Genomic DNA, 23,538 nt, shown 5'->3' on the forward strand with positions numbered 1-23,538 from the left:
AACATCCGACCCACATGCGCTTGAATTCTTTTCGTGATGTCATTATCATCCAGTCAAATATGAAATCAATTGCACTGTTTGGGGAAATACACCTTGCCGCAATTGTTGCTTTCTTTGGGGCTATGGGGAAACCGAATCCATTTGTTTCACTGGGGAAAGATGACTTGCCGTCATAGCTCCAGGCACAGGCGGCTAAAAAAATGGAGCATGTGCCGCATTTGGCCCCGTCAGTGAGGGGACGCCATCAATCAGGCCGCCGTCTGCCCTGCGGCCGCCGTACGGCCATTGTGGCCGTAAGAGTGCAAACCGGTTCCAGGGCCGCCCTGCCCTGCCCCGCCCCGCCCCCACACTTAAGCCTTCCTGTGAATGAAGACGTTTACAATGCACACTAGAAAGAACAGTGGAGTGTTTAAGTCAGATGTCAGTCAAGTGACCCGCACCGAGCCACCGGACAGACACACTGCTCACATTGTGCTCCACTGGATTAGCGGAAGGACAAAAACCCTGCCAGATGACTAAAAACCAATGAGGGGAAGCTATTCAAATTCAAACAAGGTAAAAGTCCACAAATCGTGAAGAAGATATTCCACCAGTAGGCCAGCCATCATCTGCATTTCAACCAGTAAATTGATTGAAAAACTCTTGTGGTGTAAATTCACACATATGACTGGCAAATTCATTGACGTTTCTGTCACTCAGATGAACGGCGCGGATGTGCTGGCGGAAATTGACGTTAGCTCGCAGTCTCGTCTTTGATGGATGGGCCTTTGCTTTCATTTAATCGTACTCAAACTGATTCCCAAGAGCGTCTCAGCTCTTCTGAGCTCGTCAGTACAGCAGCAACGTTGACTATTGGACACAGTGAAAAAAGGCTCGCGACATGAATTGTACTTTTCATAACACGAGCCCAGTGCCTTTTATGTCTTGAACGCAACATGATTGCATGTGTTTGAAATAAAGATGATTCTGCACGTTTCCCTCCATTGTTTTCCCGGTGATGATGTCATGATGATGTAATGCTGTAGCAATACAGCAGGTGAAAACTCCTCTCCGCCGTCGATGTGTGCATACGCGCGGTGCATTGCTTGCCAAGGGGAAATGGTTGAAGCGCCAAGCGCCTACTTAACCTTCGAATGAGCATGAACATTTGTGCCGCCGCTTCATGCGCTCAACCAAATCGCCTTTCCATCATTTGTCTCTCCTTTGTTTTGCAGGTGCACCTGTAGGTGGCACTGTAGCGCTTGTGCTCGACGACGCGTGAGTCTCTTTTGTATTTGCTGGCCTAATTAGGTGCAAATCGGCGTCCGACGCGCATCTAATTGGCTGGCTCGCGGATGCTGGGGCAATACGGGAGCCTCGGGCAGGCGGATGGGCAAGCGCCGACGTGGACAAAAGCGCAATTCAAGAGGAGATCAGAGTGAGAGCAATCGAGTCGTGTGAGCGAGCGCTTTCTTGACTCCTCCTGCTCCAGGAAGGAGGAGGCGGGCCTGCGTGGCTGCCTGCCTGGCTGCCTGCCTGCCTCGGTGCACCCAAACAGTCGGAGGGCTTGCACACTGGCTTCAGTCCGTCAGCAGCAAGTCCGCCGGCCGCAGCCAGCGCCGCAGCAGCGCCAACCTTCCTCCCCTCGTTTGAAGCTCGGCCTCCGTTTTTGTATGCCGGCCGGAGGAGCGAAGAGAGGAGAGCGACATCCCGCGGTCGGACGACGTGATATGAGCCTTTCGTCGGCGTGAAGCACAAGGAAGGCGCCGCAAGGACAGGGACGTACGGCGGCCAGGCCGAGAGAGAACGCCCGAGTCGAGCCCAGCCCAGCCGTAGCCCAAGCCTCCGCCGCCGCCGCCGCGGTAGGAGCCAACATGCCCGGCTTCGACTACAAGTTCCTGGAGAAGCCCAAGAGACGCTTCCAGTGTCCGCTGTGCAGCAAGGCCATGCGGGAGCCCGTCCAGGTGTCGACCTGCGGCCACCGCTTCTGTGACACCTGCCTGCAAGAATTCTTAAGGTACGTTCGATCGATCGATCGGGCGGGCGGGCGGGTAATCTGTGTTTCGGTCTATGTGCGCGTATGTGGGCGCGCGCCCGCCCGCCCGCCCGCCCACTGATACCGGAGACTGCAGTTTCTGTTGATCTTAGCTAAATAGAGAGAGGGACGTGTAGGCGTGTCCTGCTCACCTTTCCACGGTCTTGTGTTTGTTTACATTGTACAATGACACCAGTGCCGTTGAGACGAGCGCGACAGATTGGCCGCTTTTCCATCGCTCGTGCCACGCCGCCATGCACGCGAAACGTCATCGGGGTGCTCAGCACATTTCATCCTTTGCTTTTTTGGAATTGAACTCTGGTTTATGATGGAATTCGACACAGAGACTCCCTCCGTTGGGAGCTCTTTCACTCCCTCGGAGGTCGGACAAGCCATCGCCGAGCTTCACCTTCTAATCTGCTGCTCAGCTCACCAAAAGACGTCTTTGTTCATATTTGAGCACGATACGCTTTGAAGCGCACCTCAAAAGAAGTCTGTCAACTCTACCGGATGGAAAACGGAGCCAGTTCACCAAACAAATTGCAGCGTTGATGGACTTGCTGCCATGACAGTACCAAACGCGACGACGTTGAATGTGAACGCAACACGTCTGGGATATGTGTTTGGGCTTTCATTTGGGCAAGTGCGTGCATAAACCACACACTTATTACATAAACAAAGCATCTTGGACTTTCCATGACATTTGCGGACGAGCCTTCAATCTGTAGATGCGTCGACGGCCTGCGTTAACATCCAGCAAAACGATTCAATTGAACGTGCCGGCTGTGGAGGCCCCTGTTTGACCTTTGACAAATACTGACAAATCTTCACAAAAGGCTTGAAATGGGCCACATTCATATTTGTTTGAATTGAAATTGCCAAAAGAAGGAAAGCAAACGTAGGCAGTTATGCTACTTGGCTAATGATAGTTTTGCTCAAGTGATCATTTGCATCAATCTTGGAGTGGATTTTTTTACCCCTCAATCCCACATATGTGGCTTTCACACACGTGTTTTCCTTGCCCTGGAATCTTCTCGTCCGCTCGCCCTCCATTCAAGCCTCTCATTTAGCGAGCACGCTCTTCTTGTTTTTAAGCTCACCGCTGTTTGTTCTACGGACAGCGACGACCCCTAAAAATACATTGGAAAAAGTCATCGCATGCGTCGTAGGAATGTTGCGGGTTTTCTTTGCGTGCTGCATTTACAGGGGGGGGGGGCGGATTGAGTTCAGCCAAACTGGTTCGCTGTTGTTTTCATCACCTTTTAAAAAAGGGAGAAAAAAAGTGCTCTCACGTTGACTGTAACTTGAAGCCCGAAAACACCCCGAGGGGAGGAAACGGAAAGAGGAACACGGCTGACGATGACGCTGAACCCGAGCCAAAAGACAAGGGCCGGTTTGTGATGACGAGCTGTCAGGAAGCGCCCCGCGGCCTTGTCCGAAAGCGGAACCGGGAGCCCAGCTAAGATGCGCTCTCCCGCCGCCAAAGTAAGCCCACCTGCCGACCGATGTCTGCCGACCGGGTCAAGGGGTCGGCCCAGGTGGAAATTGGATTTAGCGCTGAATGCCCGGCCCGGCCCGGCCGACGCGGCGTGCCGGGTCAATCTGGCCAAACAGGCTAGCGCAGCGGCCGCTACAATGACACCGCCGCAATGTTAGAATTGACTAACACCAACTCGGGCTATGAAGTAGAAAAAGGGTTGATCCAAACATGGTTGCTTCAACAGGCTGCTCAAACCAACCTGAGCCAGGACCAATTCATGGACAAGGCGAGGGCTGCTCGCCTCCTTCGGCAGCCAGGGTGGCCGGCTGGCGCCGTGCCCGGGTCGCTCGACTCGGTCCGCTCTTTGCCCTCTTTGCGGCAGGCAAGAATGCTGCCGCGCGGCATGACTGCCGCATTCGTCATGCTTCCGCCTTCCGTCTAATGACGCCACCCTGGCTGACTCGTCCTGTCACGCGAACGTTAGCATAGCCTGCGCCTTGGTAAACAACCCCCCCCCCCAAAACACTGCAGCTCTTCTTTTGCAGCCATGTGGCCGAGTTGGCTTTGACTTTTGCACGAGAGGGAGGGAGGGAGGGAGGGAGCGGCAACACGCACGTTCACTCACTTGCTCGCTCGCTCGCAGCAGCTGCGGGCTTTTGCGGCCATGGCGGACATTGAGAGCCATTGAGCAGTCCCCCCTGCAGGTGGGCTTCCGGAGGGGCGGACCTCTCGCCCGCCCACACAGACGCTCTTGTTTGCGGTGAGCGGCAAATGGAGCCCACGAGCACGCCGCGTTGGCCGCCTCGCAATTGTTGCTCGCCGGGTGGGACGGGGCCTTGGGCTTTTTTCGCAAAGCCAATCTTGAATCTCGAATCCCTCAGCCAGGCTGGAAAGCTCCGTTTCAGAACATCCTAAGCTGTGTTTGAACGACCGAACCCGACTCGCAAGCCTGTTCCGTGTTTCACGCCGCGCCAATGCGAGCACATTTCTGAGCAAAAAAACAAAAAGCTGAGGAAGTAAGTGGATCAAGCTGTGAGCTCACGTTTGTCAACGTAATCCGAGCCAGCCCAGGAAATGGCCCAAATCGCTTCGTTTGAAGGCGCCGAGGAAATGTGTGTTTGGGGGGTAATGGCTGGGGGGGTCCCACAACCCTAACCCCACCTTCCGTGTGGGCCATTAGCGTCTGAGGCGCTGGTCCATCTGACGCAGCCGTGCGAATTTCTCTCCTGCGGGCGCATTCTACTCTCTTTTGGCATCCCTCCCTTTTGTCTAACAAACGCAGTGCTATGGCGCCATCTCGGTGCCAAGCGACAATGCGGCCAGCGGCTCGCAGCTTTTTATCGGGAGCTGGCGTCAAACTGGCGAGGCCGAGCGTCGCGCTGAAATGGATCAAATGAAGTGAACGTGAGCCCGATGGCTGGAGAGAAAAGAAAGTGAGGAGAGAAGGGAGGCGGTGGCCCCTGCATGGAGCGTGGACAGACGTGCCTCAACTTGTCCTGCTTTCTCAGGGGCCCCAGACCTGGAAAACATTCCAGCGGTGCGCCGGAGCGCCTCGCAAGCGGACGCGTGGCTCGTCTTCTGCTCCAAGTCAATCCGGCCGCACGGGTATCAAACCCCCCCCCCCCCCTTGCGTTGGTGTCGCGTCCGATCGGGTCAGTGATCACGCTAATGAAAGCAGACGTGCACGTGCTTGCACTCTCACAGGAATGAGGGTGCGCTCCTTTTTTGTTGCAGTCCATCCGTAGCTTTTGCTTTCATGAGCATTTGCGTCACGTCACGTCACGTCCTGTGTGGAGCCAGCTGCTGGCTCTTTTCAGGAAGTGCAACTTGTGTGTGAAAGTGGATCTTGCGGGAGCCAAACGGAGCGCTCCGGAAGCTGGCGGCGGGCACCTGTCCCCAGTCAAAGGGGCCCCTGTGTCAGCCAGGTGCGCTCCAGAATGAATGGCGCTTTTGCGGCTGCTTCCGGTGGCATCTGCCAAGGCCACTTTGTTGAGTCGTCCTTCCGGAAGGCTATTGATGCGGCCGCCGGCGTGAGGCGGCGCTTGTTTTCGGCACTGGATTTGGACTCCAATCCCACCGATAAGACGCCTTTGCGTGGCCGTCTGCCAGCTGCTCCCGAAAAAGATCCTCTCTCCTCCCGTAGCAGTTGCCATGGAGACCCCAAAGTTGCCGGCACACTAGAAGAACAATTGTCGGTCTCCTCGTCACGCGAGACGGCGTCGCAAACGACAGCGTCCGGCAAGTGGAGCAGGCTGAGAAAATGCCCCCCCCCCCCTAATACGATTGCACTCGTCATTTGGAAGGTACGATCGGGCGAGCTAGGAAAGAGCGTCAAACGGAAGCTTGCTGTTCGTCTCCGCTTGCTTGGCGGAGGAGCGGGCGAAAAAGGAGAAAAATCCTTTGGCACCCGGACGCCATCGCGGCCCGACCCGCCGATCCCTGCAGTTTGCCCCGGGAGGCCCCGGCCGGCTAAAATTAGTGGCGCCATCTGTGATGAAACAGCCACATTTCACACATGCCGAGCTGTTGGGAAAAAGGGAAGAAAAGAAAAGATGATGCAGACCAAGAGAAGAGAAGCGGTCCACATGTCGGGGAGCACGCCTCCTCTTCTTTTCGGTTGCCAGCGCGGCTCATTTCGTAGTACAATCTTTTGGAGGTTTTGTTTCCCATTGTTGCTAGATTGGCCCACGCCGCGGGAAACGGGCCAGCCACACAGGCGTGCCGTCGTAGTAGTGCCTCTTTCCCTTTTTGGTTTTTGCTTCTGCTGGCCAAGCAACCAAATGAAAAGTAGACACATTTATCGAAAGGTGGGGGGGGGGGGAAATGGCAACTCCAGTTGGCCAAGAAAGCCAACACGCGAGGCTCACGTCATCCGTGTCGAGACGCAGCCTGAGTATCTGGCACCGCGTTTGCCGCCGTGTTGGTTGGCTCCTGCCGTACCGGCGAGGCTGTTGCGGGCTGTCGAAGCCGCCTTGCCGCATGTTGGGCGCATCCGCTCGCTACAGTGGTGCGTTTTGAGCCCGTCCACCTGGAGGCGAGGCGAGGCGAGGCAAGGCAAGGAAGCAGATCAGGTTACGCGGGTGAAAACGCCACCCGATCCGTTCGGGTGGCGCGGGAACCAGACGCCTCGCTTGTCCACATTTGGTGTTTGCTTACGCTCTCCGTTCTCACGCTTTGTGACAAAAATCGGTAGCTGAATTCTCACCACAAAAAGTATGAAAAAATGTTTTGAAGACGTTTGTATGACTTTTCGTTTGAAAGACCTCAATCATCAAAAAGTTTGGGATTTCAAGACATTTGCCGCTTAAACGGCTTTTGTAGGTCACGCAGTGCGGCGCGGCGCGGCACTCGTTCACTCGCCATCCATTGAGCGCCTCATTAAAAAGCCCCGTCTGTCCTTCCGCGTTATCCTTTCCCTCCCTGTGTCGCCGTGATGGAGTCGAGAGCAAGTGCGCTGGCTGGCTGGCTGGCTGGCCGCCCCCCCCCAGCCAACCCCCGAATGTCACAAAGAGACGAGCAGCGCGGCAACGCGACCGCCCGCCCGCCTGCCCGCCCGCCCGCCCTCCGGCGCCCGAGGAATGGCGCTGACAGCCCGTGACGAGGCCTTTTGCGCCTGTCTGCGTTTGTGTGCGTCACGCGGAAAGGCCGAGCGAGGTGGGTGGGGGCGCGGTGGTCCGAGTCTGCCTCGGTCCGTCCTGCCTGCGCTGGCATCACGGCGCCTCTCGCACGGCGCCTCTCGCACGGCGCTCCAGAGTGCAGAAGCTGTCGCTCGGCATCTCTTCCGCCCGCGGGGCACTCGGGGCTATCCGTGCAAACTTGTCCTCTGCCACCGCCGGCCTCCCTCGACCCGGGAAGTCGGCCATTTTGGACATTTTAATCTTAGCGTCATTGTTCAGACTAAGGTCGAATACGCAAGGTTGAAATTGGCTGGCAATCCGACAAAAGCTGAAGGCAAACTTTGGAGGCCGATGATCGGGTGTGTCTCTCCGGGCATCGTGAAATAGCGTGAATTGAGTCCCTTTCTCGGGCCTTTGTGGCTTGTTCATTGCTGGCCGCAGGGAGGAGAATGAGGCTGGTCTCGTGCATTGACTGGCCCCACCCTTCCCCTCCCCTTCCGGGCCAAAGTCCGCACGGTCAGTCACGCGGCAACGCCGCACGAGAGGAAGGAAGCAAAGAGCGAGCGCTCGATTGAGACGCAGGTGAAGCGAAGTGGTGCAGGTTGTCTCTGAAGGGCCTTCTTTGTGTCTGGTCTGCAGTGAGGGAGTCTTCAAGTGTCCCGAAGACCAGTTGCCTTTGGACTACGCCAAGGTAGGCCAAAGTCCAGCAGCAGCAGCAGCAGCAGCCCCGCTCGTGGCTCGAGCCCGTCTGGTCTTCTCAAGGGCCTTTTGTTTTGCAGATCTACCCTGACCCGGAGTTGGAGCAGCAGATTTTGGCGCTGCCCATCCGCTGCATCCACAGCGAAGAGGGCTGCCGCTGGACCGGACAGATGAAGCAGCTGCAGGTGAGCGAGCGCGCGCGCACACCTCAGCAAAAGGTTCCCCTCGGCTGGGGCCGTCCATCGGTCGTCACGGGTGACTTTTCCTCGCCCCTCCTCCCCCAGGGCCACTTCTCCACCTGCGCCTTCAACGTGATCCCCTGCCCCAACCGCTGCTCGGTCAAGCTGACTCGCCGCGACCTCCCCGACCACCTGCAGCACGACTGCCCCAAACGCAAAGTCAAGTGCGAGTTCTGCGGCAGCGAGTTCACCGGCGAGGCCTACGAGGTAAAGAAAACAAGACCGCTGCCTGCCTGCCTGCCTGCCTGCCTGCCTGTTTTGCTCTTCTCCAGAGGTGCTCCTTGTTTTGTGCTCTTTCCAGAACCACCAGGGCGTGTGTCCTCAGGAGAGCGTCTACTGCGAGAACAAATGCGGGGCACGGATGATGCGCCGGCTACTGTCGCAGCACGGCACGGCCGAGTGTCCCAAGCGCACGCAGCCGTGCAAGTACTGCGGCAAGGAGTTTGTCTTTGACACCATCCAGGTCGGTTTGCGTGGAGAAACGGGCAAGGCGGCGGCGGCGGCCGACGTCAAAGCGCCGCCGACTCAATGGCTCCTTTCCCGCAGAACCACCAGTACCACTGCCCTCGCTTCCCCGTCCAGTGCCCCAACCAGTGCGGCACACCCAACATTGCCCGCGAAGACCTGGCCAACCACGTGAAGGACAACTGCGGCAGCGCCCTGGTGCTCTGCCCCTTCAAAGACGCCGGCTGCAAACATCGGGTAAGTGCCGCTGGGGCCGGGCTCTGGGGCCGGGCTCTGGCGCCGGGCTCTGGCGCCGGGCTCTGACGCTCTGCGCTTCGGCAGTGCCCCAAGCTGGCGGTGGGGCGGCACCTGGAGGACAGCACCAAGTCGCACCTGACCATGATGTGCAACCTGGTGGGGCGCCAGCGGCAGGAGATCCTGGAGCTGCGGCGCGAGATGGAGGAGCTGTCGGTGAGCCACGACGGCGTCCTGATCTGGAAGCTGAGCGACTACTCGCGCAAGCTGCAGGAGGCCAAGCTGCGCAGCAACCACGAGTTCTTCAGCCCGCCCTTCTACACGCACCGCTACGGCTACAAGCTGCAGGTGTCGGCCTTCCTCAACGGCAACGGCAGCGGCGAGGGCTCGCACCTCTCCGTCTACATCCGCGTGCTGCCCGGTGAGTACGACAACCTCCTGGAGTGGCCCTTCGCCTACAAGGTCACCTTCTCCATCCTGGACCAGAGCGACCCCTCGCTCTCCAAGCCGCAGCACATCACCGAGACGTTCAACCCGGACCCCAACTGGAAGAACTTCCAGAAGCCCAGCGGCGCTCGCAACTCGCTGGACGAGAGCACCCTGGGCTTCGGCTACCCCAAGTTCATCTCGCACGAGGAGATCAAGAAGAGGAACTACGTCCGCGACAACTGCGTCTTTGTCAAGGCTTCCATCGAGATCCCCCAGAAGATCATGGCTTGAGCGCCGCTTGAGCACCGACCACCTTTCCACGCTCCACCCTTCTACCTGACCAACTCACTCTGTGTGAAAATTGCCTTGGAAATCAAAGAGTGCCTAGAAGTTGACCCTTTTTCTTTCACCCCTCTCGCTCGCTCGCTCGCTCGCTCGCTCTCTCTCTCTCACCAAGGGTACGTGAGGGGATGGAGGCAGGGTGAAGGAGATTGAACTTTGGATGGATGGAGGGAAGGAAGGCACCGTCTTGGCTCACGCCAAAACTCTTGAATCTTGTGTTTACGTAGACGGCCAGAGCGGCGTCAAGGTGCAGCTCCGTCCTTCACCCTCTATGCAAACTTCACACAAGCTTCCCCGCCAGCACACAGGCGCTCCCTTCCGAGGAACCTCGGCTTTCTCCATCAGCGGACAGCGCATGGCATTTTCCTTGCGAGAAGCGCCTCGTGTGGCGCTTCAGACGAGCGCCCCCCCCCCCGGTCCGTTTGCGGCCGGTGACTCCATCAGATTTGTCTTCTCGCCGCAGCAAGTCCACCTTTGTCGCTCCGGCACGTTAGCTTGTGGTCTTGACGCGATCGTCCGCTACCTGAAGGAGTTTGTGAGTCTTTGGACCGTTCTGCCCCCCCAAAGCCTCATCCGCTTGGCCAAACGCAACTTGCGAAGCACGTCGAGAAGCCAAACCCGAGCAGACGCTGGAAGTCTGCCGTTTGATGGGGCGAGCTCCTCCAAAGTCCTGGAGATTTGGGAAGATGGCGTCCATATGGGCAGGAATGGAGCGGCTTCGTCATGCTATGCGTTTGGTGGAGCGTGGCTGGCGGCAACCAGACGCTGTCAAACCAGTGACTGGGAATAACGCAGCTCTGCAATTTTCAGGAAAACTCAACCCATGAAGCCTATTTGACTGAGTAACGTGCAATTTACTAGGCCTGTCTATAAAAAGGCTCAAATCAACCAAATGTGATTTGAAGCACTCCGCCCGCTCGAACGTTTTGGTGACGACGGATGACTGGCCACACAGGAAGTGTGTCATCAAATCTTTTCTTGGATTGCTGCCTGAATTGGTGGAGTCCACTGAAGAGGAAATTGGGAAATGGTCTCGTCGGATTTGAGTTTTCCTCATCTCGTGTCGACCAAATTCGACGTGTTTACATTGTCGTGACCGACCAGGCTTGTTTTGTTTTGTTTTGGGCAAACACCAACCTTAGCCGCTTTGGACGGACCAGAGAAAGTGAATTTGTGCATCCTTAAGAGGCCAATGGGACCAGTGAGTGGGCATTTCAAAGTGAAGGAAAATCCATGTGGCCTTTTTCTTGATCCGCTACGAGCTTGCATGAGAGGGCAAACGTAACACACGTGCATGCTTCATGTGCTAACTCCCGGCCGGACCACCTTTTGTACTCTACCTGTTCTCATGACTATTTTGCCCTTATTTTGGAAGAGTTTTAAAAATAGTTTTTATTATTATCAACATGGGTTGTTTTTTTGTAAACGGAAAATGTGAACGTTGCGAACCGAGCCTGTTCGACGAGATGACGTGTTGACGGACACGCGTCGAGATCGTCTCCTTCACAGCGCCACCGCCTGGACGGAGGACTGTAAAAATGTACATTCATTACATTTAATGCAACGCGTGAATACGTCATGTACAAATACGGAAGCACATTCTGTCCTTTGACTTAGTAGATGCGCGCGCACACACACACACACACACACACACACCGATTTCCTCTCATAATGCCAGCTGATATTTGACAGTGACTTTTTGTACGATTCTGTATTTTCAAGGGGAAAACAAACAAACAACAACTTTCTGGCTGTTTTTATACTTATTTCGGTTTGAGAGTCAGGTCGACTTGGAGAGTCCGTCAGTTTGTCTGTCCGTGCGTCTCGCGTGTTTGAGCCTCACGTGTTATGTCTCTTTTATTTTCCCCATTTTGAAAAAGGAAAACCAAGTATTTATTTGAAAGCAGCAGCAGCGCCGATGCGGACGGCGCATAGAATGTTTTAACATGTCCTTTGATGAGTGCTTGTCAATTTCATAACTAAAATAAAACTACCATATGCTGTGTTTTAAAGCTGGCGGTCACTTTTCTTCATTTTTGAAATTGGCCTATGGAACGGATAGCGGCTTGAGCTGTGCGCCTCGAACGGTAGTAAAACTCCGATCTCGTGCTCTCTCTCAACTGTGGTCCCAATCTGGTATCGGTGTGGATTTGCGTGTTTATATTCATTTCATTGATTCATTGCTCAATTCAAAACAAAACAAAAAAAGTTCAATCCAGAGACCCTGCAGTGGCTGAACAACTTTGCCCCTGCACATTGAGTTGGGTGCAGTTTGGTGAGCTGGGTCAGCCCATCTGTCACCACATACATCATACATTTCGAAAATCGAAGTTATATTCATTTGGTTTATTGACATTTTTAAGTCCAATAACTCAAAACAGTATAGTAGGTCATGTTCACAAGAAGAACGTCAAGTGTCACGCTCGGATAACGATACAAACACTTGGACCATAGAAAACTCGCTATATTGCGGCGACGCTGGTGGAATGCAGCCATGGCCAACCTTTTGTCTGTGACGTCTGTACCGCTCCAATATGGCGGCCGGCCGGCCGGCCGGCGGAAGTGCGCGCGCGCGCTGACCGACGTGTTTGCCTTCACTTCCCTTTTTCGAGGTGCGAACATGTCCAAACACTTTGACGTGTGATTTGATCAAAGAGCTCAGCTCAAATGTCTTTCCAATACGGCGGCCGCACTTGCAGAATGTCTAGGTCGCGCATCCGCAACCTCACAGGACAGGTGCGCGAGCTTGCGTCCTAATGTTGTCAACGAGTGTTTTGACGCCATGTTCTTGTCAAATCCTGACTCCCTGGTTCATGTGAACTGGTTTTGGCAACGTGCTGCTGCTGCTGCTGCTGCTGCTGCTGCTGACGAAAAGATGCCTGAAGAGAAGAAAGGATCATGGGGTGAGTCAGTCGGCAAACCAAAGTTTGCTTTCCATTGAGCTAAAATGCTCTCGTCACAAGACAAAAATGACAAATAGACCACGTTACCACTTCATTTATATACACACACATACAGACACACACGTATGGTGTGTGAGTGTGAGTGACCTCCTTCCATAAGGTCTTGTAGGATTAACATCAAAAGTAATCCCATTACTCAGACAGGCTGTTGCAGTGTGCTTTTACGCACACACACACACGTACATTTAAGCCATCTGAGGGCACTTGACATTCCTTTAGGGGGTTTGGCTAGAGTGCTATTTGTGTAGATGAAAAAAAAAAAAAAAAGAATGTTTTGAAGCAAACACTTGTCAAATGCAAAAAAATGTTTTGTGTTAAGAATGAACCAGACTGAATTCCATGCAAAAGCGTTGAGGCACGCACTCCCCTCCCCTCCCCTTCAGTAAGTAAGGCCTTAGTGTGGGCGCCCACTGTGCAACCCATAATCTGCCCTGTGCCGCCCCCATGCCCACTAAAAAAAAAAAGACCACACAGAGTACAGAGCGTGAGCATGGCAAAATAGAAATCACGTATGATGTCTTTCCTGCTCTTTTTATCTCAGCATCAAAACTTTTGGCGAGTACAACGTAAATCACTCTTGTGTGACTCTGTTTAATTGCAATTTACTTGTTGTTTTCACAAAACAATACATAATAAGCAAAGGCAAGATGGAAAAAGTGGCAACCTTTTGTCCGATTGATGGATTCGAAAAATCTTGGAAATTCCAAAGCGTGCCACAAAATGCGGCCTCATCGGCACGGCTTTCATTGTTTTGCGCTGCCTTTGTGACAAGTAGCCATTAGGTCCTGCCCTCAATCTTGTCGTGCTTGGTGGAAACGTGGCTTGTTGTGTAGCAAAACGCACAGCACAACACCCCACCCCCCGGCTACATCTGCGGCGGCTCGAATATCAGCGGCGCTCCCCCTCGCGAGCGTCATTTCCCACACCGCAAAATTGAAAAGCGCAAAGGCCGTGGCTGTTGCAACCATTGTGCAGGTCGCAGCTCCTTTCCGGCCCACATTGCGCATCTTGCTTGTCGGCCGGCCCAGTCAGAGAAACGTGCGCACGGTTGGCCACCTTTGAGCCGCGCTCACGCCAGCGACTTGCAACTTCATTTGTGGTTCTCACCGCAGCTCACCTTTGAACTCCATTCTGCAGGGGGGTGGGGGGGAGCCATATGTCGTCCCCATCCCCCCGACTGACTGCCACTCGCAGGAAGACCGCCTCGGTGGGTCTCCGCAGCCCACGGGATGAAGCCTGATGAAGATGTGTCCCTCCGTCCCTCCCTCCCTCACCTGGCTGCTGGACTCTGGCTTGACTGGTGTCTTCAAGCCACAGTGACGCAACGTAGACAAAAAATGAAAAAGAAGCACGGGCTTTGAGGCCTGGAAAGGAAGCATGACAAAGCACGACGCCGCACCAAATAAACCTGGAGCAAGCCGTCCTTGCCTCGTTGAAAAAACAGCCGTCGTCTTCCGAGGCCCGATCGGGTAAAGCTTAGCGACGCGCGCGTCTACCAAATATCACCTTGTGCGACTCGTATTTCATTCCAAAAAGCCATGCGTTCAATAATGGCAAGACTTTCCAGTTGAGCGGCTCCGTCCACTGCCTCGCGTTCCTCCTCCTCAAAACAAAAGAGCCGCTTTGTGTCCACGCGCTGCCCCTGAAGTTGGGCGGGGAAAACGTCCCGGCTGCATGCACGATGGAAAAAATCATTGCGGTGGGCGGGCGGGTCGGTCGGGGATGGCCTCACGTGCCGGAGGCCCAGGCCGCTCCGCAATGAGAAACAGATGCAAAAAAAGGACAACTGCCAACATTTGCTGCGTGGCTTTTGATTTTGTGAGGGCCTCAAAATGTGTTTTTTCCACTTTTGCACCAAACACAAGTCATCAAAAGCCAAAGGCCTGCCAATCCCATTTGGGCGTCACCCGCATTCTCTGGGATCTCCATACGCAGTCAGGAAAAATGTCTGTCTGTCTGTCTGTCTGTCTGTCTGTCTGTCTGTCTGATGGCCGGACGGGCACCAGGCGCAAATATTGCTACAAAAACAAGTTTGCAGTCCCAATTCCCAAACATGCCTGATAACTCCAGCGCTGATTCTCGCTCCACCATTCTTGATCCCGTTTCAAAACTTTGCCCCCGCCTCGGGTCGGCCCGCTCTTCCTCTCCATTCTTGAAGCCAGCGTTGTTGTTCTGGCGGATCCCGTCCCGGCTGGACGGAAAGAATGGCCAACGCCAGCAAAATCCAGTGGCGACGGTCGTGCCGACTGATGCGTTGTGACGTTGTTGTGCCAGGGGCGCTCTGCCGGAAGGAGGCGCCTGGCGCTTCACACAGCCGTGGCTTCACTCCTTCCTCCTCCGTGGAGTTGCTTGGCAGCAAGCATTTTTGGAGATGACAAATAAGCATAGAATGACCAGGAGGGAGGATAACAAAAATCTGCAAATCCTTGTTTGCCTTAAGTATCGGTAAAGGCCGCCATCGGCGCCGACAACTGCTGTTGGTCCTCACCCATGCCTAGCAATGAAAATGGCTCTTTTAACACAAAGTCAAACACGCACACGGTAGTGAAGTGGGTAGGGGTGGGGTGGGGCGGGGCTGGGCCTAGCAAGTCAAGTCAACAAGGTTAACATGGGCTCCATGCTCCTCGGCCGCCCGCCCGCCCGCCGGTGTTTTCGTTTTGGATTTGTGCGTCTGGCTGCTGAAAAGTGCGTGACCCACCCGACTCAAATGGTTTGGCACCAAGTTTGATGGTGCCCCGTAAAACGCAACCTAACACAACGCTCGCTCGGTCATGATGTGGTACGCTCGCTGGGACATTTTTCCAAGGAGATAGCGTCCAAGTCACCATTGACTTGGAGATTGTTGACAGATGAAGTCACTGGCTCAGAGCAGCCAAGAGGAAGCTTTCCACAACGTTTGCTGGGATTCACACATTGCCGAGCCCTCAACTGACGTACATTAGCCTCACTTGGCCACAGGTTGTTACCCTGTTTTCCCCATTTACGAGTTTTTTTTTTTTTTTAATGTAGCCAGAAGGTTGTTGTTGGGGTTTCTTTTACATTTTTTTCACAAAGTATCCAATTTGTCAACTTTTGTTGACCCAAAAAAGGCCGTATTTTCCTGTTTTCTTTTCCCCTCACAAATGTGGGATGTTGAGAAACGTTTTCGTTAAAGAGGAATGATCATCATCATTTGCAATGAAGAAAGTATTATGGCAGCACACGTAAGGCAAAAGAAAATAGTTGGACTGTGAGAAAACAAGATTGAAAAGTAGTTCGCTCCGGTGAGCGGCTTTTCATGTGCGGTACTGTGCTGCCCTCTAGTGGCTTGGCGGTTGAAGCAACATGAGCGGCAAGTGGAACCCAAAACGGATCAGGTTTGTTTGGAATCAAGAGTGAATGCTGTATCTTGCTTTAGCTTTCTACCAAATTGCGGATCCTAAAAGACTGAGATAAGATTGCTCATTGTGGACTCAATAGATTGTAAACTGGTCACACTCAGAGTAGAAAGGACAACACGCACATATTCAACATGCTTAAGCTGGATGTCGGTCAAATAATATGGCCATGTGTCAATTGGCAGGAATCGTCAATGTCATTTGTGTCCATAAATCGTCAACAATTATGAACGTAGTTTCACAAGTGTGTATCTCACAAGTGTGTATCAAAGCCAAAGCTGACAGAGCTTACCTTTACACTATGTTGTTGTTTTTTACAGGTGGAAAGAGGACATGACGCACGGCAAAATGTTGAGAACACTTGGCGACGCCAGCGGCTTCTCGCTATGGTGAATAAGCTGCATTTTTATTCCATAACATAGAAATGCGTCAAAATGCACAGAGTCGGAATCATCTTACTTTCTTGGTACTTTGAACCGGAGCGGTCCACACTTGTTAGAATTCCAACCGCTTCCTTTTTCATACTTGAGTGATTGTTATTTGGATCAAATATGAGAGGAATATCTGAATGATGCTTGAGTCACTAAAGTCAAGTGGGATGTCACCTACGTCTAACCAACTTTGCCAAAGTGAAGCGGTGTCCCCGCGGACGAGCCAGCCAGCCAGCCAGCGCCCCCCCGCCCGCACACCCGCACGTAACACCCGCAGGACTCGTTAACAGTGGCGGTGTCAACGTTTTGAATTATTAAAAGGCCTCAATGAGCCTTTTGGGGACTGGCTCAGAGTTGTGGAAAACAAGGCCCTTGGTCGCACGGGGAAAACCAGCGCTTTGTCAAGAAAAGGCCAAACAACAACAACAAGAACAAACCCAAAGTTGACTTTTCCATGTTATCAGCGTGCATGATGCAATAGAGACGCTGAAGCATTAGCTGCTAATCGTTGACTGAGCTCAATTGGAGGCTTGTGCCGCCTGGGATTGCTGGGGCGAGCGAGCGAGTGAGCGAGTGACCGGACCGGACCGCTCCAGATCGTCCCAATGGATGAGATCAAATGGGCCCCTTTTCGTATTGTGAAACGTCCACACCGTTTGTGGATTCTTGGACGTGTTGCGTGCGGTTTGAAATCAGGGCCACGGCCCGTTTCGGCCCGGTCACCGCCATTTCCGACCACGTCCTTTGGTGCGACTTGGGCCCGGCCCGGCGAGGCGAGCAATACTCTTAACTGCTGCCTTCTCGACCATCTTCTTTTGGACCGAGGCCCGTCTGCGGCGTCCCAGGGGCGGGGCTTGGCTGGTATAAAGCGCGGCGGCGGCGCCCGACGGATGCGCACTCTGCTCTGACGCGACTCTGCATCCGGAGCGTGGCTTCTTTGTGATTCTTCTTGTGGAAGGTCTCTTCCACTTTGATGGAAGTTGCGTCAGCGGGCAACGCGACGGCGGCGGCCAGGGCCAGCCTCTCTCAGCGAGCGGCGGGCGGCGTCCTGACCACCTGCTGCTGCGCCATCTTCCTCTTTGTCAACGGCTGGACGCTGTTCACCCTGCAAAGCAAAAGCCTCTTTCGGGAGACGTCGCGCTACGTCCTGCTCTTCAACCTGCTGCTGGCCGACACGCTGTATCTGAGCCTCAGCCAGCTGCTCTACCTGCTCTCCAACTGCGGCGTCAGGCTGCACTACTGGGCCTGCGGCGCGCTGGTGCTGCTGGCCAGTCTGCTGGGCAGGATCTCGCCTCTGGTGCTGGCGCTGATGTCGCTGGAGAGATACGTGGCCGTGTGCCGGCCGCTGCGCCACGTCTCGGTGGCGACGGCCGGGAACACGGCGCGGGCCGTGCTGGCCGTGTGGACCGTCTCTTGTCTCAACGTTGTGGTCCAGGGCCTTTTGCTGAAGACCTCTCCCTTTGAGCAAATGACGCAGCTGTGCACCTTCAGCGTCTTCTTCCTCTCGCCCGTGTCCAAAGTGTACTACGACGTTTTCACCTGCTTCCTGTTTGCGTGGGCCGGCTCCAGCATCCTTTTCAGCTTCGTGGGCGTGGCGTTGTCGGCCAGGTCGGCGGCCACCGACAAAGACTCTCTCCGCAAAGCTGGCCGCACGCTGCTGCTGCACCTGCTGCAGCTTGTCCTCAGCCTAATGTCGGTGCTCTACGGCATCATCATGGCGCACCTGGCGGCCTCCTTGAGCCGGCTGGACTTTGTCCTGGTCCGGAACCTTCTCTTTGTGTGCTTCTTTCAACTGCCCCGCTGTCTGGGTTCTCTCATCTACGGGCTAAGGGATCGGAGCCTCCGAGTGGCGCTCGTCTACGTTCTCTGCTGTCACGTCCGAGTGTCGCGCTCTCGCCTGGGGGGGGGCGCCCTTGTGTCCTGACGCCCTTTCCCAGAGACGCAGTCAAACTTTACGCTCACCGCAAAAAAAAGGAAAAGCTTTGAACTCTGCATTGTCATGTGGATGGATGTAAGACTTGTGCGGTTCTGACGTCTTTGTGTGGCGGCGTGGTGGAACGTCATGTATTCAAAGTAGCCGGCGGCAAGACTTCAAATTGCATGCGCATCCATTTTGTGAAGAAACGGCACTGTGAAAGATGAGCAATGAAGCAAACTGTATGATGATCACTTTTCCCATGCACAGACAGTCGAGATTTATTGATGTGCTTCATTGCAGCCTGTCGACAGTTGCGTGGCTTTCTTGACCTGACCGTCGTAAGCCGAGGACCCGCTGTACAGCAGCGCAGCCGACTGGTGGAAATGTGTCGCGTTTCTCTTCAAACGTCCATTTGCATCCAGCAAACGGTAGCTTGCGTACTGCAAATGATTACTCAACTGCACAATAAAAGCCATGGCCAATTCTTGATTGATGGAGTCTTTTTATTGGTGATAACACAAGTGAGTGAATGAGTGCATACAGAAACAGTTTAGAGCAGTGGCAGAGAGAGACACGGAAGCGGATCGTCGGCACACAAAGTGAGATGAATGTCACGGGAGAAATGAGCACGTTGACTTTAGCGTTCAAAGTGATTCCTTCTGGTTCTGGTGACTGCCTGGCAGAGCCCCAAATGCTGATGTGAGCTAAAACGTCATCAGGGTTCGTTGACGGGTCGGTCGGTCGGTCGGGGCAGTGCTCGGAGGCGCGCCTTGGCTGACGTCACGCGGCGGCAGCGGCCGGCCCACTTCCGCCGTCGGGAGGGGTGAAGCCATCGGCGGCCCGCCGGCCAATCTCTAGCGCTCCTTAAATCTTCGCCTGCATCAGGTTGCGCAACAATGAAATGAGAGCAAAGCGCATCGGGCAGCACCCAGTTTGTTCAGGAAATGTCAGACGGCATATTTTCCAGAACGGCCGGCGCGCAGTTGTGAGCTTTGGGCGACCACTTTGCTCGGTCTCCCCTCTGCCCAAGTCAGCTGAAGGAGGAAAAGGCGCAATGGATGCTCTTTCTGCAGAAGCGGCAAGCTCACGAGGCCTCGGGGTTGAGAGGAGTCTGGTTGGGGGTGGTCATTAGCCCCGCCCCCTGGCCTCCTTCCTCATCCCCAAGGGCGCCGGGCGGCCTCCTGACGGGCAGCTCCAGCCTCAGCTTCTTCCAGAAGCGCGACGTCAGCTCCCGCGAGGGCTCGCCCCGCCAGCGCACCGTGGCCAGCGCCACGCGCGCCCGCCTCAGCTCGCGCACCCACTCCTGCCGCCGCATGCGCTTGTACTGGACCAGGACCAGGCGCAGGTGGCCGCCCGCCAGGCCGTCCATTCCCGCCTTGAGCTCCAGCAGGGCCTGGGAGCCCTGTCGAGCGTAGCCGGGGCCCAACACCACCACCAGGCGGCGACTGCGAGCCACGAAGCTCAGCGTCTCGTCAGTGATGGCTGAGCGCCCGTTCGGAAAGGAAGACAGACGGGATGGATCCAAATGAGATTGGCCGGCATCGAGTCACACACAAGCTGTTTTCAATCATGTGTGGGAGTTCAAGTGTCAACTCACTCCCGCCTGGCAGGCTGTCTCTGTCAAAGATGCACACGGTGTATCCCAGATCGTTCTCCAGGACTCGGCGGAGTGTCCTCAGAACAAATTGCTCTTCCTCGCTCTTCCTGGCGTACGACATGTACACGTCGAACTCCTTATTGTCTGCACGCACACGCACGCGTGGACAGGAACTCACTCGACAGGAGGATACAAGTCCCTCAACCGTTACAGATATTTGGTTCCGAAATGATGCAACGCTGCCTGTTATGGACACTTCAAACAAGAAGGGCTCTCCTAAAATACTTTGCAGATGATGTTTGGCTGCGTTCCCGTTTTGTCGGAATGACCTCCGCTAAATGTTAGGTGAGGGGGCTGCCCGTCCGTCCGTCCGTCCGTCCGTCTTTGCTTGCACTCTTTTTGACCGACAAATTGGTTTGAGCCGCCTGACTTGATTTTGCTCTCACCCGTGTAGCGCTCGTCGGTACCGAAGCGGGACCTGTAGAGCAGCAGCAGCTCCAGCCGGAAGACCCGGTAAAGCGCCGAGACGAGCAGCGACAGCACCAGCGTGACGGCGAGACCGCTAGCCAGCTCCGACCACGGCAGGGACGCTGAAGCGGTAAGAAAAGCGTGTTTGCCGCCTTGGGTGGCTTCCACTTGTCTGTTGAGTTGCCGCCCGCAAAAGCAGACGGAAACAAGAAAATGGCGCTCACCTTCCTCTTCAAGCTGCGCTCTGCGCGTCTGGAATCCTTTCCGGTTGCTCACGGAGCAGTTGTAAGTCTTGCCGAGGTCCTCGGAGCCAAAGTTGCGAATCAGCAGGACGCTCTCCTCGGTGCGATCGCCGTATCGGCTGTGCAACCGCCTGGATACAAACGCAAACGTGATCGGTGGATAGATACCATACCGTAATGGGGAACATTCCAGCTTTGGTACCTGTTGCTTACGGAGAATCGGTGCTCTGCCAGCTCCTCCGGCCGGTTCCCGTCCACGCTCCACCAGATGTCCCACTCCAAGTCCTGGTCCAAGTAGGGAAAGTGTCCCGTGCATAGCAGACGTACGTCCCGGCCTGGCGGCGAGCGCCACGCAAAACGGCACGTCACCAAAATATCCTCGACAGGCGCTCGCTCGCTCGCTCGCTCGCTCACCCCGTTTGACGCTGAAGACATGCTCGCGTGTCGGTTGGAGCACGCTGGGCACTTTGGGCAGTGAAGAGGCTGCTGGACACACCAAAAGCGGCGTTGCAGTGCTGCTCGCACTTTGTGTGAGTGCATGTGCATACGTGTGCGTGTCCTCACAGACAGCGGTGACGTTGAGGCCGCGTGTGAAATGAAGCGCTCGGCCGCTTCGCCGGTAGCGCACCTGGCACACGTAAAGGCCTTGGTAGTGGTCCACCATGTAGTGGACCCGAAGACGGGCGCCGTCCTGCTCGCGGTCGCTAGTCCATCGGTTGGGCTGCTCGCAAGCCTGACGTGCGCAAAGAGCTGCACGTGAAGGCGAGCGTGCGACACAAAGACGGATTACGGGCCCGAGCCGAGCCACCGGTCCTCACGTGGTACCAGATGACGGCGGGCGCGTCGTCGGCCACGGCGGCGGCCTCTCGCCAGTCGGGGCACTCCACAACCCTGTCGCCCTCCAAAGGGACGACGACCTGACCGGGCTCGGCGGCGAGCGGCCAATGGCATTTCGGATCCTCCGACGCCTCCTGCGGCCGGCTGACGACCGTCACGTTCACGCACGCCGACCGGTTCCTGGAGGAGGCGGCCGTCACGGTCACGTATCGCGCACGTGTAACCCAGCGTGTGTCTTTTTTGGTACGTTTATCTTTGCGTGTGTGTGGCGCTGCTTCTGACCGTAGCCGGCAGGCGTAGCGGCCCGAATCCTCAGCCACGGCCGGTTGAAAGCGCAAGCAGTCGCGCTCGGTGCTCACACGCGCACTGCCGCGGAACGACACAATGAAGCATCTGAATGTGAGGAGCAATCTAACACAGCATTTAGCAGCGTGCCACTTGAAGTTGACCTGCGCTTGATTGGGCGTTCAAGGTGTCCGGGGAGGAGGCGGTACCACGTCAGGGCGTGCGACGACGAGCGATTGGCGAGGCCCCAGAAGGGACAGCGCACCCACGACGCCTCACCTTCCAGGACACGCAACTCACCCAAGTCCTGGCACCTCGCTTCTAACATTGGGAAATACGATGACAAATGATATTCAAGCCCAACAGCCTTAACGCGGGCGGGCGGCCAGCCACGCAGGCAGGCAGGCAGGCAGGCAGGCAGGCAGCCAGGCAAGCAGCCAGGCAGCCAGGCGCGCGCGCGCGCGCGCGCTTCTGTCTTTGTTTCAAGTTGAAGCAAGAGCAGCAACGGCAAGTTGCCATCATCTACCTGCTGGGACAGTGGATGTGTGGAGATTCCCCATCACCGTGGCAACCAGCAAAGGCGCGAGGAAGTTGACCAATGACCAGATGCACGCGATTCTCTTCCCCCTAGCACCAACAAGATAGGTTTTCAAACGCTCAAGCTCTAAGCCCAATCAAATCATGTCAATGGATGCTAAGTGTCATATTTGATTTGATGCTATATTATTTTGGTCACACACGACACCTCCAAATGCTCCATTTTTCATGCAGTCAAATGAGTGTCATGTTGTCAGGAACATTCAAAGCGCGAGCGACAATGCGTCCGACCGAGTCCGAAGAGAAAAAGAGCAAGATAAGAACCAAACAAATCATAGACTTACATCAGCACGAGTTCGACGCGCGTGTCTGCAAGCACTTTACAGTCCGGACGGTAGCAAGACTTTCGGCCCGAAAAGGGAGCGCCTGGTCGCAGTCGACGAGCACTTGACACATGGGACACGCATGCGCAGCCCGAAAGCTGTTGGACGTTAAGAACTAACTCACTAAAGAGTTGACGGACGGCGTTTACACAGTCGAGTGATTCGAGCTGTTGCGTGGCGTGGCGTGGGTGTTGGCGGAACTTAGTTCCTGTCTTGTTGCGGGCTTAGTTCCTGTCTTGTTGCGGGTTGCGACATCGAGTCGAGCTATGGGATTTCCATTGACGTCACCACAGAGTCGCCATGCCTCCCTCTAGTGGTGGTCACGCGCCATCGCAGCCAATCGTTGTCTCCAGAAGATCGAGGCATAGCAACTCCAATCCTCAAAGTATTCGATTAAACGGATTTCTATTCCTACGTAATTCAATGTAGTCTTAGACTGATGTCTGTGTGGTGTAGCAACATTGTTAGCCATTCGATTTGAATAAATCCAATGGAACAAATGATGACTCCTCGCTTGACTTTGTGCCCACGGGCCCCACCCGTTGCTCATGTGACCCCGAGGTCTCACGTGACCATTGACTAGGGTCTGCTTTCCTGGCTGCCTATTGGCCGAGCCGTTGGTGTCCCCATTGTCCGCCGCTCGCACGCACGCACACAACTTGGGGTGCGGTGCCCCCCCCTTGCCCATTTCACACGCCGACGAAATGAGTTTGAAATCTGCCACTTGCAGCAGAATTGTCTCTCCCCCGCCATGCGCGTGCTCCTGCTCTGCGTATGCACGACCACGTGGATGCTCGGCGTGCACGCCGCCGACGGGCACCGGAACCGGCACCGACACCGACATCGACACAGAGAGGGCGGTCAGCGCAGCCCCGGCTTGGAAACGCTGGAGGAGAGGAGGGGTGCCGCCGCCGCCGCCGCCGCCGCGGGACTCCCCAGAGCGGAGTTGCCTGGGATGGAGGGGAGGTCAGTGCGCGATTT

General features: G+C 55.4%; 3 protein-coding genes across 6 annotated transcripts; 2 read left to right on the forward strand and 1 right to left on the reverse strand.

The window, feature by feature from the left end:
* The first annotated feature begins 1,814 nt into the window (after window positions 1–1,814).
* Window positions 1,815–11,531, forward strand: traf4a (tnf receptor-associated factor 4a). Its single transcript, XM_037267389.1, has 7 exons — window positions 1,815–1,996; window positions 7,751–7,802; window positions 7,891–7,995; window positions 8,095–8,256; window positions 8,351–8,512; window positions 8,596–8,751; window positions 8,836–11,531. The coding sequence occupies exons 1-7, from the start codon at window positions 1,854–1,856 to the stop codon at window positions 9,466–9,468; spliced, it is 1,413 nt and encodes a 470-aa protein (XP_037123284.1). The 5' UTR covers window positions 1,815–1,853; the 3' UTR covers window positions 9,469–11,531.
* On the reverse strand, window positions 7,749–22,762 carry LOC119132269 (interleukin-1 receptor accessory protein-like). 4 transcript variants are annotated; one of them, XR_005099837.1, is made up of 12 exons: window positions 22,519–22,762; window positions 22,164–22,264; window positions 21,802–21,958; window positions 21,334–21,718; window positions 21,080–21,248; window positions 20,930–21,001; window positions 20,718–20,850; window positions 20,498–20,646; window positions 20,252–20,395; window positions 19,806–19,949; window positions 18,728–19,690; window positions 7,749–7,759 (listed from the first exon to the last, which is right to left on the reverse strand). XR_005099837.1 is itself a non-coding variant. In XM_037267387.1 (12 exons), coding segments are annotated over exons 1-12 (1,752 nt in total). In that variant the 5' UTR covers window positions 22,521–22,762; the 3' UTR covers window positions 18,691–19,292. The 4 variants fall into 4 exon arrangements, 3 of the variants coding, with proteins under 3 accessions (XP_037123282.1, XP_037123281.1, XP_037123280.1); XM_037267387.1 differs by lacking the exon at window positions 7,749–7,759 and having other exon boundaries at window positions 18,691–19,690; window positions 21,334–21,532; window positions 21,635–21,718; XM_037267386.1 differs by lacking the exon at window positions 7,749–7,759 and having other exon boundaries at window positions 18,691–19,690; window positions 20,930–20,998.
* On the forward strand, window positions 16,607–18,319 carry LOC119132273 (odorant receptor 131-2-like). Its single transcript, XM_037267391.1, has one exon. The coding sequence runs from the start codon at window positions 17,264–17,266 to the stop codon at window positions 18,212–18,214; it is 951 nt and encodes a 316-aa protein (XP_037123286.1). The 5' UTR covers window positions 16,607–17,263; the 3' UTR covers window positions 18,215–18,319.
* Window positions 22,763–23,538: the final 776 nt, after the last annotated feature.

Source organism: Syngnathus acus, chromosome 13 (genome assembly GCF_901709675.1).
Source record: "Syngnathus acus chromosome 13, fSynAcu1.2, whole genome shotgun sequence".
Taxonomy (NCBI): Eukaryota; Metazoa; Chordata; class Actinopteri; order Syngnathiformes; family Syngnathidae; genus Syngnathus; species Syngnathus acus.

What these genes read in the sequence shown, in the direction of transcription:
- traf4a (XM_037267389.1), top strand. Translation starts at nt 1,854, where the DNA reads ATGCCCGGCTTCGACTACAAGTTCCTGGAGAAGCCCAAGAGACGCTTC. An exon ending in TGCCTTTGGACTACGCCAAG is followed by an intron (nt 7,803 to 7,890) that starts GTAGGCCAAAGT and finishes TTTGTTTTGCAG; the next exon opens with ATCTACCCTGACCCGGAGTT. An exon ending in ACGCCGGCTGCAAACATCGG is followed by an intron (nt 8,752 to 8,835) that starts GTAAGTGCCGCT and finishes GCGCTTCGGCAG; the next exon opens with TGCCCCAAGCTGGCGGTGGG.
- LOC119132273 (XM_037267391.1), top strand. Translation starts at nt 17,264, where the DNA reads ATGGAAGTTGCGTCAGCGGGCAACGCGACGGCGGCGGCCAGGGCCAGC.
- LOC119132269 (XM_037267385.1), bottom strand. An exon ending in CCTCAACGTCACCGCTGTCT is followed by an intron (nt 21,002 to 21,079) that starts GTGAGGACACGC and finishes TGGTGTGTCCAG; the next exon opens with CAGCCTCTTCACTGCCCAAA. An exon ending in AGACAGCCTGCCAGGCGGGA is followed by an intron (nt 19,691 to 19,805) that starts GTGAGTTGACAC and finishes ACGGGCGCTCAG; the next exon opens with CCATCACTGACGAGACGCTG.